Raw genomic sequence first — 14162 nt, 5'->3', positions numbered from 1 at the left:
TCCCAAGTGCTGGGATTAAAGGTGTGCGCCACCAACATCCAACTTCGAGTTTCTACTTTTACCTCCCGTTGTCAGTATAAAAAATGGCCAGATTTATTGCTGTTATTTACTCCTTTTCTATTTTTGAAGTAGGGTCTTACTGTGTAGCCCAGGCTGGCCTAGAACTAACTTCCTGGATCAGGCTGGCCTTAAACTCATATAGATAGATCCACCTGCCTCTGCCTCCAGAGTGTGTTAGCCACCATGCTTGATTCTTTTTCTTTCTTTTCTTTAATTAACTTGAAGCTACAAATGCATTTGAAGCACTCTTCTGAGGTGTGGTGTGGCTCAGTAGTGGAACCACTTCCCAACATGCAGCAGTGTGGCTGGGTCCCCGTCCCGCCTGCAGAAAACACCTCTCGTGACCTTTAAGACTCTAATCTCAAAATGGAGATGGTTGCTTAACAGTTTTCATTGTGAACCTGTAGAGTTCCCTTTTAATCCTCATTAATGGACTCTGTAGATCAGCAGTGGTGTTTGCTTGTGAAATGCCATTCTGCATAATCTTTTCTGTTCTCATCATCTCCCGAGGCCTTCCTTGTTATTTTAATGTATGGCCATGGTGGAACAGGAAATCACAGTGAGCAAAACAGTCCAGGCTTACCACGAAGGGTGCAGTGTTTTCTTTTGTGCAGACTTTAGTTTTCATGTGTCCATTTTGGTCTTCGAAACTAGAGAGGGAAACATGGGAGAAAAAAGAGATCTTAACCGTCTGGAAAGTGAAAGATACTTGATATGAAAGCAAAAGGAGATTGATGGACGCGGAGGGCAGATGGGGGGGGCGTCCGAGGCCAGGGGCAGGAGTACAGGAGAAGAAACACAGCAGAGTCCTGAGAATGCCACAACGAAACACACTACTTTGCATGTTAATTTTTAAAAAGCGTGGCCATGAACAGCTTTGTACTGATCACCTTTTTCCTGTTTTATAACTGGTCCATGATGGAGTTTCTTGCTTGAAACAGAGAGGGTGTTTGAGGACAGCTACCTGTTTATCGAGATGCTACCCCTCATATCCTCCAAAGCCAGTGAATAGAGCTGGGAAAGTGCACGCCCCGTAAGGACCTGAGTTGTGTCCCAGCATCCACTCATAGCCACAGCTGTGGTCGTGAGTACCTGTAACACCAGGGCTGTGGAGCTGGACACAGGAGGATCCCTGGGGCTCACTGACCACAGAAAGCAAAGCGGATGGCCCTGTGTAATCACACCCAGAGTTAACCAACCTCTGGCCTCCAGACACCCACCGCTACCTGTGCCTGGATTCGTGCTCACACACGCACACACACACACACACACACACACATGCTCTCACATGCACACAACATGCACACACGCAGACGCTCACACTCACAGGGTGCCCTCATGTGATCCTGCTCACTTGTTCCAGACACTCCCTTTTGGTTTCTTACGTCCCTTTGTTCACTTGGGAGGTACGGAGCGCACGTGAGTGAATTCTAGGGTAGCTCATGAGGCAGAAGTAATGCTGGGAAACGTGATGTGATTCAGGGCTACCCTCACCTTTGACATCATTGTGATCTCACTGGGTGGATGTCTTCACAGTGTCGCACTCACAGATGAGAAGACGGCACTAGAAGAGTCTGTCCGGAAGGGGAGAGAACATTGTGAGGAGAGCCGTCAAAGAGCAGTGGCTGCGGAGGTGAGTCCAGAGGGCCTTTGGTACATATAGAACAATGCTGTTATAGAAACTGGGAGGTTAAGGACTAGGCTATCTAAATAAAACAACTTATTTTTCTTTGCCTAAGAACTTTTAGTTTTTATTCCTTCTCTTCAGTATCGGGTCCTCATGCTCTCCAGGCAAGCACACACTGCAGTGTATCCCCAGACCTGACATTTTACACTTGTTTCAGAGATGTGCCCGTCTATGTATCTCAGAGTTTATAACTTTTTCTTATTTAACAAAATAATTTAGTTATTTCTCATGCTTTTCATGGAATATCTTCATACTTAATCAAGTGGCATGCCGTGAGGTGTGTCAACATTTTCCAGTTCTTCAAAAAACGAAATCCACACCCTACTCCCCACACCTCACCCCACACCGCCCACCCCACCCTGGGCTGGAGAGCTGGCTCTCTGCTGGTAAAGTGTTCTAGCTTGCTGAGCAACAAGGACCTGTGTCCCATCCCTAACCCCTCCCACTTTTAAATCTGGCATTAGGCAGGCAAAGACAGACGGCTCTGGGGCTCACTAGCAATCCAGCTTCTCCTGCTTCACGTCGCAGGCTAGTGAAAGGCCTTGTCTTAAATATGCGAGCAGATGAAGGGTGGAGTGAACTGAGAAATAGCACAGAGATTGTCCTCTGGCCTCCGTGTGTATGCGTGTGTACACACACACATACTCCAGAACCTACTTACGTGTTGGTGACTTGTAAATGTAATCTCGGATACACCAAGAGAATCACGGGTTCAAGGACAGCCTCTCCCAAAATACAAAAGGTGTGTTTGTGTGTGTGTGTGTGTGTGTTTGCACATGTACATAGTCTCCAGTTCCCCTAGAGAAATACACGTTACTGTTGGTATACTATTTGAAAAACTGAAGCAAAAGAAAATGGTTGTGTTCAACACCTTGCTTTGTTTTTTTGTTTCTTTATAAGTGTGATTTTCGGTATTTATTTGAGAAACAAGTTCTATTTATTGTCACATGTATCTGATTTTCTGGGGAAATGAGAAAAGGAATGAGTTGGCCCGTGTGGAGATAGCAGGCTTCCAGTCACTAATCAGCCACGCTATGCCAGCCTCTGGTTTCCTGGCCTCTTCAGCTCACGCTTTGTGCTACTTGGCAGCAGGTCTGCCTGGAGGGCCCTGTGCAGGTTATCGACACCCGGGTTAAAATGAGGCTGATCCACATCTCCTGCACAGATCCTTATACAACAGCCGGTTCCCTTGTAGGGAAAGCTGAAAGCGTGCCCTGGGTGTGAGTCCTCACTGTGCCTGGAGTAGTGTAGATCTCCCACACTCACAGTAACCTGACTCTGTGTAGACTCCCACACTCACAGATAATCTGGCTCTGTGCTTGTAGTGAGATACAGAGAGTCATGGGGTTTCATGTCACTAAGTAGATATTTTTGTTGTCCTTTTTAAATCCCCAATTTTTCATTCCTGTTCACCTGATGACATTACAGCGTAATCATGGTCTCATGTGTCTGCCATCATACTTTACGAAAGAGAATCTGGAAAGTCTTTAATGTTTACACATATACTTTTCAAGCAGTTTCAGATTTTCATTTGTAAAATATTTATATATCTATGTGTTGACAGGTATCTGTGCTTGAAAACTGGAAGGAGCGAGAAGTATACAAATTACAGAGTATGGCATCACAAGCAGAAACCTATCTTAAAAGCCTCAAGCTGATGAGCAGGTACCGTGGCCTCCTAAGTGTCCTTCCCATCATGTACTTGGGAAGTAAACTTAGAAACATGAAGAAAAACTTTATTTAAAACGTTTTTCCTGAAATGTATTTTGATCATGGTTTCCCCTCCCCCAAGTCTTCCTAGAACCTCCCCACCTTCCTACACCCAACCGTATGTTCTTTCTCCTGTCTCTCTTTAAAAAGAAATAGGTGAAAATCAAGATAAACAAGTAAGAAACCAGTGTGACCAAAATAAAGGGTGAGGGGGACAAAGCAAACTGAAACAGACAAGCCCGGGAACAAAAGTACATTTTGTGTTGTCACCTACTCCAGGGCATCGGGGCTGCCCTGAGGTGAGGATGAAACACACCCAGTGAGATTCCGTTGGAAAAAACTGATTTTCCCTTTGACATTGGGTATCAGTTACAAATAGCTCCTCGGCTAAGGGGCTCTGCTTCTCCAGGGCAAAAACTAATTTACAGTGCTCCAAATTTACAGTGTGTCTGTTTCTGTTTGCCTTCTGTTTCGTCCTGTTTGTTCCTTGGTTTTTTTTCGAGACAGAATTTCTCTGTGTAGCTTTGGAGTCTGTTCTGGATCTTGCTCTGTAGACTAGGCTGGCCTCCAACTCCAAGATCCACCTGCCTCTGCCTCCCAAGTTCTGAGATTAAGGGTGTGCACCACCACATGGATCTCTGTTTGCCTTTAAATGCTTTTAATTTTTCCAGTCTGTAAAGTAGATGTTAAGCAGTTTTCTACTTCTGAAATTTTCCAGTGATTCTGCATCATATTCTGACATTGAGAGTGACATACACTCGTGGGAATCATTTCTTTCTAATGTAGGAGAGGAGATTGAGAGCACGAAGGTAAGCTAGAAAACCTGTCACCATTCCACCAAAGTCATTATGATGGCCTTAATTCTCAGGATGGAAAACGTGTCACAGTTCAAAGTCATTATGATGGCCTTAATTCTTTGGAAACTACTGTTGTATTTTAAACATTCCTTGATTTTTTTCTGTTGTCATTTTTGTTATTGTTGTTGAAATTACTAGGAATTTTTCATGAAATTAGTGATACTTTCTTAGTTATCTTAGAACATTTGCTTTGCATACATAATGCCCTGGGTTCACTCCTGAGTACCAAGAGAAGGAACAGGAGAAATTACAGGGTGCTTCCCAGCGCCCCGATGACAAGATCTTCCCCCAGCTCACTCTCCGAGAAGCAGTTGTCTTGCTTTAGGGGTCTCCAGTCTGAGGAGGCCTGCCGGGCAAGGGTCAGCTCACACTGAGGTCTTCAGCCTTGTCCTCGGTAAAATGGTGTGACTTTCTTAGAAAGATTATCTCAAAGCTTTAATCACACTAATATTTCTTGGGACTCTTCTGGCCATATGAATTATCTGACAGGAAAACAATATTAATTGAAACAGTGGTTTTCTTTTGGAATTGCTTAGAAAAACTTAACGTTTTCTCTTCTACCCACAGTCTCAGTTTGAAGATCAAATTGAGGCCATTAAGAATGGCTCTCATCTCAGTGAGCTTTCGGTTTCTGAGCTTTCATTCCCTGCTGAGACAATGGTGAGTGAGGAGGGATGCATTACCATGATCTCTTTAACTGTCCAGATAGTTGTGCTGACTGTTTTCTGAAAACAGGGACAGGCTAGTCTTAGTATTTCCAGATCGGTGCTGCTTGTGGCTGCTAAGCTTTAAACATTCTACCATAAATGGATCGGTGTTTGCATAACCAGGTATGAGAACAGCACCAAGACACACTGCCATCCCTGTGGTACCACGTTTCAAATGCCTTCATGTCTGTCTTCTTTTCTTGATGCAGGAGTGCGTGCGTGCGTGTGCATGTGCGTGTGAGTGACAGAGAGAGACAGACAGACAATGAACTATGTGTAGTCTAGCCTGTGAACAAGCACTCTGAGTGGCAGGTATGTGTGGCTGCAGCAGCCACCTCTGCCTGTCACCATCTGAAATTGAACTCCTAGATACTTGGAGGCATGCAGGTCTTGAGTTCAGTCTGTTTCCTCATCAAATGTAAAGCAAACAGTGCTGCACATAAGACGCAAAGGAGTTTATTAGTCTAGCTTATCATACTTGATTGCTTTTTTGAGGTACTTTTCAAATAAAAGTGCTTGTTAAATTTTATCTTTTTAATTTAAAGTTCTTTTTAGAAAAGCAGTTATTTTGTGGACTTTGTAGTAAGGCTAGCTACTTTATTGGATTTTGAGGTACCTGCTTCTGGGATTTAGACAGAGATGAGACTGTAAGAATTCCAGGCCTCACTTGGATTTCAGAGTGTCCAGTGTGATGTCACATTTCACGCCTGGTTGCTGCTTTCCCAGGGCCTGCCTTGTGCTGTCCTACTGTGGACGCATCTAGCTGGACCTTTGTCAGAAAGTCTCCCTGGTGCTTCCCCTCTCCCTTCTCCTCGTCTTTGGCTCAGTGCCTGACAGCCCGCCTGCTCTTCTAGAGGACCTGGGTTTGATTCCCAGCACCCACAGTGTGGCTCACGGCATCTGTGACTCTAGTTCCAGAGCATCTAATGCCCTTTTCTGGCCTCTGAGGACATCAACCAGTCACATAGACATAAATGCAAGCTAGAATTCATGCACATAAAATAAAAATAATTAAAATGTTTAATGTCTTAGGAATGGAAGGTGTGGCTTCTTGATCTACACTTTGCGTTGACTTTAGTGAAGAATAAGTTCTTGATTACACTTAAAGGTCACTTCACATTTTTGTTTTCTCCAAGTGACTACAGCAAATGTGGAAGGAAAATTTTTTTGACTTTTAGTAGAATATTTTACTATTCACTGTTTTATTTTTATAATTTTATAACTTCAAAATGTTTTCATATTCAAACTTTTGAGACTTCAGTATATCAGGAATTTATGTAAAAAAGTATCCTTAAAAACCATTTATGCCTAGTACTCAGGAGGCAGAGGCAGGTGGATCTCTATGAGTTTAAAGCCAACCTGGTGTATAGAACAAGTTCCAGGAGAGCCAGGGCTACGAGAAACCCTGTCTTCAAAGACCACAAACAGCAACAACAACAGCCAAGCACACAACAAAAACCATTACTTTTGTGCCTCGTTTCTCCTCGTTTGTTCCTGGGTATTTAGTGGTGATCAAGATTAAATGTGGGCTGGGCTCTCGGTACTGTGCACTTGGGGAAAGACAGACCTTACAGCAAAGAAGACACATGGATGTTTTCCCACTGAATGCTCCAGCGACATAAATCCTCATCTGGGTAGGAAAGGGACAAGAGGGTGGTGTTTGGGGAGGGCGGATGCCAGCGCTTAGCGTGAACAGAGCACTGCTGGGAGGCTGGAAGTGAAAGGGCACCCGCAGTCCGCTTCTTTGGAAGGGACAGAGGAGCACCTTGCCCCCGAGACGCCCACCAAAGTTGGGGCTATTCTTTAGGTCATTGGAGGGCTGTGGTTTAGGTTCCCCGTCAGGGAAAAGATGAACTGGAGGGAGGAGTAGGCAGACGTCGGCGTGCAAGGCTGGAGCGAGTTCCACTCGGCTCACTACGCTCAGCAGCGTTGGGGAAGGGGCTGTAGGTGGGAGCCATGTGGGGAAGACCTGTGCTGCTCACCACATGGGAGCGTATGGTTGTGAGATGAACCGGCTTTGAGCACATTGAGTCTGGTTTCCCCAGATCACCCAAGTGCAGGTAAGAGCCTCAGGAAAATATGCTAGGCGAGAGAGTGTGTGGTGGCCTGGGGAGAGAGGGGCCTAGGCTTCAGATTGAGGCCTCCAGCAGCATACAGAGAGCCACGGAGAGGTGTGGCCACACTTGTAGGTCGTCCTGTGCCCTGGGCGGTGGGGACAGTTACCAATAGCTCAGCTCCCAGGGCACAAGGTAATCAGGTAGACTGAAGGGAGCGCTGTCATTGAGGCAGTTTTTCTAATTTTACAGAGAAAAATGACAGTTGTTTACAAGTCACAGACCCATGTGTATTGTAATGAGAATTCACAGTTACTGATTCTTTAAAAATAAAAATTAATTTGCTGTATTCAAGTTTGCCGAGCACTGCATTGTGGCTTGCATACTTACCAGTTAATTTTTCTCAACAGATTTATCCTGAGTTCCTCTCTGAGTGTTCAGGTCTTGAGGATGAAGGGCTGGTGACTTCTCTAGACAGCGTGACTGGAGCGGTCTATAAGGATTCTCATGCAGAGCCTACCAGTGACTGCTCAGAGGAGGCTCCTGAACTGTCCCTAGGCTCACCCACCCATCATCCTGAAGTTGCTCAAGAGATAGAGCTCATGAGGGCTAGCCAGGTGTCTCCATCAGAACAGAGCCCTGAAGCTGACGAGAAACCACCTGCACAGGCCACTCGGTCAAGCCAGTCTCCAAAAAAGCCTTTCAACAGTGTTATCGAACACTTGTCAGTGGTGTTCCCGTATTACACCAGGTATGAATAGATGTTTGTCACTATTAAATACTTCATTAAGTGTTTCTTTGGGGTTGAGACAGATTCTTAACACTGTATAACCCTGGCTATCCTAGAACTCATCATATAGACCACTGTTCTCAGACTCACGGAAATCCACCTGCCTCTCCTGGGTGCCTGGATAAAAGGTGTGGGCACTATGCCTGGCCATTGAACTGCTTCTTGATAAGATAAAACCATGGCCAGTTAGGGATTAGTGTGAAAATGACTGTGTTACTTGTTCTGCTGAGAAAGGCATGAACTTTAATTCTTGTGACCAGTGTAATGTGATGCTGGATTAACCCAGGGCTCTTCATGGGAGCAAAGGCTCCAGCACTTCAGCTGCACACCCAAGCCACAAGTAACCGTTGTCACGCTCACATCAGGATTGAAAGTGCCAGGCTTGAGCCAGCTGTGGTGGTGCACACCTTCAACCCAGCACTTGGGAGGCGGATCTCTGTGAGCTTGAGGTCAGCCTGGTCTACAGAGTGAGTTCCAGGACATCCAGGGCTACACAGAGAAACCCTATCTGGGGGGAAAAATAAAAAATAAAAAAATAAAAAGAATGAAAGCTTGACTACTGAGTAACCCAAAGCAGAAGCCATAGGAACACAGTCATTTGCTAGGACTTGATGAGATCTGTAACACCCCAACATTACATGTTGTGAGCTCAGTAAATGAACTATAAAATAGTTATGTGTTCAGACAGTAAAGGACACACTAACATCTTCACATTTTGTAAGCAAGAAGTTTGATTTGTTAGCCGAGTGAAGTGAAAAGACTAAATTGAATTCATACTGCAAAGGTATCCGTGTGAGTCTCAGGAATTGCTGCTCATCAGACTGAGTCTGGCTGCTCGGGCTTGAGAGTGTCTCTGCTCCCCAGTCAGTGCAGAAGTAGAGGTCAGGGTGGGGCCCAGCTAAAAGAGAGCTCTGCACATGATACTTTGTACCTGCGTTGTTTCTCATTCTCAGTATTAATGGCAGGCTATCAAGTCGACATTCAGGAATAAAGCCGACATTTAAAATGTCTGGGGCAGCTGGGCAGATGACTCATTTTGGTAAAATACTTGTGCAAGCTTGAGAACCCAGGTTCAGAACCCACCGACCTCACAGGCAGGCAGGGCAGCCAGGCCGTAGCCCAGGCACAGCAGAGATCAGTGTATCGTTCTCAGAGATAAGCTGGAGAGTGATGAGAGAGAGACACCTAGGCTGCCCTCTTCCCCATGTATGTGTGCTCACAGCGTGACAGGCCAGAAGAAACTTTCATGTCTCAGGGGAGCCCTGCCCAGGAGGGAAAGAGCAATGCACACGCTTTAACTGCTGAACCATGTAGTTACTTGAGACGAATCATTCCGCCTTAAATGGTTCCCTTTTTTTTTTTTTTTTTTTTTTTTTTTTGGTTTTACGAGACAGGGTTTCTCTGTATTGCTTTGGAGACTGTCGGTCCAGCTTGGCCTCGAACTCAGAGATTCGCCTGCCTCTGCCTCCCAAGTGCTGGGATTAAAGGCGTGCACCGCCAACGCCCGGCTTAAATGGTTCTTTCTGTATGGTCACTGTGGGTAACTGGTCAACAGGCCTTTGGATGGTGAGTAGTCATAGTTATTTATCATCTGATTTTCTCTTTCAGCACTGAGCTTGCTGGTTTTGTTAGAAAAGTTCGAAACAAATACAAGAACTCCCTCCCTGGATTAAGTATTGAGGAGATTGTTGAGAGAGTAACGGAGCACATTCTAGAGGAACAGGAGAAGAAAAGGGTAAGGTGTTGGTCTTCATGCGTGTTTATAAAATGTGAAACCAGAGAAGCTGACCAGACTTTAATTAGTATCTGTACTTTCCCACATCGTCACCTCTGCAGCCAAATCCAGGAAGAGACAAGACATCCGAGGCTCTGTCTGCTGCTGCTGTGGCCAGGTCCTCCCAGAGCGCACCCTTCGCCGTTGTTGGACCAGCATCCAGAACCAAAGGCCAGAAAGGAGAGGATGTCCCTGTGAGTATCACCTGGACAGCTGCCTTGCTCATTTTCCTCTTTAATGAGGATGGCGGGACACAGAATTTTTAAATTATGAGGTACCTACCCACATAAGCAAGACTCATTTCTTGCTTCTTAGATGTTTGGAATTAAGAAGTAAAATAGGAGTCCGTGTCTACTGTAGGGTCAGTGCTGTCCTACAGAAAACACTGTGTGCTCACCAACTGCATATGGGAAGTCTCATCTCTGTGTTCATCTCCACACCCAGTGCTGCAGGCTCTTTATTGGCATTTACTGGTGAGCCACCGGTGTGTGCTGTTTGGATTTATGCTAATAATCCATGCTTAGATAAACCTGAGAAAGTAGCAAAGGAAAAAATTAAGTCTATCTTAGCCTGGCGTAACCTTGTTAACATTTTATATATCCTAGTGTTTCCTAGATCTATCTTTAGGTACATGTCTAATTTTTAAAAATTAATCACATAATAAGTATTGCCATCAACTATATTCATCCAGTGGTCTGTTATGACCCACTTTGTGTTGCTTTTTTTCAGTTTCAAACATTGTAATTGGCCATAGCATAGCCTGTCCAAGTCCCTGACTGATTTGGGAGTATTTAAGCTATTTATACTGCCACGTTTTTTGTTGTTGTTTGAGACAGGGTTTCTCTGGAGCTTTGGAGCCTGTCCCAGAACTCACTGTGTAGACCAGGCTGGCCTTGAACTCAGAGATCCACCTGCCTCTGCCTCTGAGTGCTGGGATTAAAGGCATGAGTCACCGTGCCTCGCTGGAAACTGTTTTAAAACAAGCTATTTTTCAACCTATTCAACCATAGTTGGAAAATAATCTGCGGCCTTTGTGGCAAAAACATGTTTAGACCTCTCATGTACTGTCATTAAAAGTTAGTTTATTATTTAAATGTGTTTGTTTCCGCAGGCACCAGATGCAAATTCCTGTGAGATATGCCATGAGATATTCAAGTCGAAAAACATGCGTGTGCTAAAATGTGGGCACAGGTTTCACAAAGGGGTAAGGCTTATCTCTTGACTGCTTATCAAGCATTTTGAAATTAAAAATGGAATTTTTTTTAGGTGTCAGTACTTGTGTGAAACCATTTTTTCTTTGTAAATATGCATAGTGTTCATAGGCCGATGTAAAAACAGGTGTTTCGGGAAGTGGTTGGGGTCTTGGACCACCCAGTGTGTCTGTAGCTCTGTAGACTGAATATGTAGCTGTATTGGCTCTGGGTCTCAAAGCAATATTAGCTCCTTGAAAGGTGGTTTCTTACGTGACTAAATAGTGTACAGGGTCTGTTCGGTGTGGCATAGAAAGCAAAGTCAACATGTTAGAGACAGGTTCTGTCTGGATGGGAGCATCTGGTGCGTGCCCTTATAGGATTGAGGACTAATTGTCTCAGTGGTCTGGGAACTGCAGGGTTAGGACAGATCCGCTCTCTTCTGACTTTTATTACCCTAGGAAAGGGTAAATGTGAAATGCTCACCAGAGGGAATTGAGGTAGTGCACCACACGCTTTGCCTTTCTCCCAGCTTCCCACGCCTGCCCAGCCGTGTGCAGCAACAGGAGATGTGGGACACTCAGGAGCCAGCATTGAGTGATTCTGTGGCCACAACACTGACAACTTGTACAGATGGGTGAAGGGGGCTTGAAGAGCTGACACTGAGACGGGGTGTCAGGGCGGACAAGACCCTTCTCGAGATCACCAGTGTGATTCTGGAGCAGGGTTGTTTTCTCCTGGGGTTTCATCTGTGTTCCCGCCCTAGGCAGACATTGGCTTGTCTTACATTGGGCAGCACCAGACTCGGGAGGAACGTTAGCCATACTCTTGCCAGAGAGAGCAGTGGTGACAGAGCCAGGGGCCCATTGGTCCTGCAGGCGCTCAATGATTTGTCTCTTCCTTTCTCAGTGCTTTAAGCAGTGGCTTAAAGGCCAGAACACCTGCCCCATCTGCGGCAGTGGGGACCTGCTGTCAGAAGAGTAGCCTGTTGCACCGTCCTGGCCAAGCCAGCCCAGCCCACGACGGAACCGCCTTCCTGTTGCTGTAGGTAGTCACTCTCCACTGATGCACCATTCACTCGCGTGATGCGTTGAAATAACCACAATGTCCTGTTACCAGTGTAAAACAGGAACATGTGAGGACTTGTACACTATCACAAAGCTAACACATGGAGTCGCGAATGCAGTACATACCAAGTTCCAAGCAAGTGACAGCCGTGCATGGCCTCTGCGATGCTGTGTCACCACATCCCTGCATGGTTGGGCTGCTGCAGGGAAGCTCTGAGATGAGCAGCTGCCTTCGGAAAGAGTCTTAGCCACTTCGGTTCTTACCTGGAACTGGAGGATCTCCCTCATAGATTTTTAAAGTGCTTATGATCCAGTTGACCCACATTTTGGAAATTAGTTATAAAATACTTTTTAAATAAGTGTGACCAGCCGGGTGTTGGTGGCTTACACCTTTAATCCCAGCACTCGGAGACAGAGGCAGGTGGATCTCTGTGAGTTCGAGGCCAGCCTGGTCTACAGAGCGAGTTCCAGGAAAACCTCCAAAGCCACAGAGACACCCTATCTCAAAAAACAAACTTTGTTACCCTGGAAACTGGCTACCTGTGGCAGCAGCTCCACACTTGAGGCCTACACTGAGATTTCTGTGCTGTCTCATTAGCTGACAGCCATGCTTGCTTGGAAGTGTCCTGTCCAGCTAGCTAGTGCTGAACAAAAGAGCACCGTGTAGAACCAGTCACCACGCTTCTTCCTTATCCCGCCACCAAAAACCAATGTACCCGACAGTCCTGTGGTGTTGGTGTTATTCAGTTGTTCTGCGTTTGACTTTTGTGTAAAGTGATGCATGCCGTCTTGTATTGTGGCCTGAAAACAAACTAACTGCATTAGAAACTATTCAAAACTAGGTGTATTTTAGTGACCTGTAGGCAGTGGCACATACAGAAGAAACTTGAACCCTGGATGCATTCCATTTCTCTCAAACAGGAAGAAACAAAACAAAAAAAAATGTTTTCTAGCGTGTTCTCTGTTGCAGTAGCAGGTTTGGTCACCTTCTTCTACCTGTTTCCGTGTGAGTTGTAGTGTCTAGTGACTTAGTCTATAGCAGTTGATTCCCTGTTCTGAGACATTTTCCATAGTGGTCCCTGGAACATGGTTTGCGTGCTCTAACAGTTGAGAGCAGTGCGCAGGGGCAGACTGCAGTATCCGGTACAAGGAAGAGTAGCTGCTGAGAGAACGGACCTCTGTGCTTCTCCTCAGAGCCTGTGAACATGCCTTATACTTGTCCAATACCTGTCAATAAAAAACCTGCAGAAATATCAGCTGTCCACTGTCATTTTTGTCCATTCTTTCCAGGTATTAAGTTTCCATTCTGATTGAAAATTCAGGGCTCCGTGCTGACACACACTGAAAAGGTGACTTCATTTGGTAAGAGCAGACATGCTGCATCTGAGGAGTCTTGACCAAGAATCTTGGGTTATTTTAGAGCCTAGATCAGAACATTTCCTTTGTGCCTAAATACAGCTTGGCAAACCCGGCTGTCCAGTCTGTGAGTAGAACGTTTATGCAGGAGACAATAGAGAGTTGACTGTTGGGCTCATTGGAGGGCTTTTCCATGTGGACACTCGGAAAGGTGCTGAAGACGGCGGCGCATCTGGGGCTTTCTCTCTGGGACACTTAGGGGTTCACGGATTGCTGAGGCTGATGGGGAGCTGTGGCTTTTTAAAGGGCCTTTTGGACATGCTGGGCACTAACAGATTATTAAAGCAGAGTTCATTAATAAATTTATTCAAAGGTGTTCAAGCTTGGGCTGGAGAGATGGCTCAGAGGTTAAGAGTGCTGGCTGTTCTTCCAGAGGTCCCGAGTTCAATTCCCAGCAACCACCTGGTAGCTCACAACCATCCATGAGATCTGATGTCCTCTTCTGTCCTGCAGGCAGAACACTGTATACATAATAAATAATTGAATTTTTTAAAAAGTGTTCAAGCTCATGTTGGACAGGCTAAGGATGCCAAAAGTGCCTGACTTAGACCAAAGTTGTCAGACACATTCTTTGGAGTGTTTTCATGCCACAATTTTGGAATCGTGAGTTAATGGCAGGGTACTGATACTTAGGACTCCCAGTCCCCTGCAGCTGCTGCCAACTCAGACTGAATTCCAGCACTCAGTTCTTAAAATGTGGTGGGGATGGACAAGGTGTGCACACACCCACATGCGCGTACACACACACACATACACCCCTTGTGGAAGGCCAAATGTGTCAGCAGTCCATGGTGGGACACGGCTCCAGTTCAGCAGTCTCCTTGTCTCCCACCCCCCATCTCCATGTTGA

General features: G+C 45.7%; 1 protein-coding gene across 5 annotated transcripts in view; it reads left to right on the top strand.

Moving 5' to 3' along the window:
- The window catches only part of Ttc3 (tetratricopeptide repeat domain 3), a 96897-nt gene extending 83748 nt beyond the window's left edge, over window positions 1–13149 (top strand). For all 5 annotated transcript variants that reach the window (XM_040750424.1, XM_040750423.1, XM_013116169.3 and 2 more), the window contains 9 exons: window positions 1597–1693; window positions 3312–3412; window positions 4176–4266; window positions 4882–4974; window positions 7486–7826; window positions 9474–9600; window positions 9702–9833; window positions 10751–10843; window positions 11739–13149. In XM_040750424.1, coding sequence (XP_040606358.1) covers window positions 1597–1693; window positions 3312–3412; window positions 4176–4266; window positions 4882–4974; window positions 7486–7826; window positions 9474–9600; window positions 9702–9833; window positions 10751–10843; window positions 11739–11813 — 1150 coding nt within the window. In that variant the 3' untranslated portion in view covers window positions 11814–13149. The remainder of the gene's footprint in view (window positions 1–1596; window positions 1694–3311; window positions 3413–4175; window positions 4267–4881; window positions 4975–7485; window positions 7827–9473; window positions 9601–9701; window positions 9834–10750; window positions 10844–11738) is intronic.
- Window positions 13150–14162: the final 1013 nt, after the last annotated feature.

This window comes from Mesocricetus auratus, unplaced genomic scaffold (assembly GCF_017639785.1).
Source record: "Mesocricetus auratus isolate SY011 unplaced genomic scaffold, BCM_Maur_2.0 Super-Scaffold_100008, whole genome shotgun sequence".
Classification (NCBI taxonomy): domain Eukaryota; kingdom Metazoa; phylum Chordata; class Mammalia; order Rodentia; family Cricetidae; genus Mesocricetus; species Mesocricetus auratus.
Note: the sequence above shows the minus strand (reverse complement) of the source record. Positions and strands in the feature narration are given on the sequence as shown.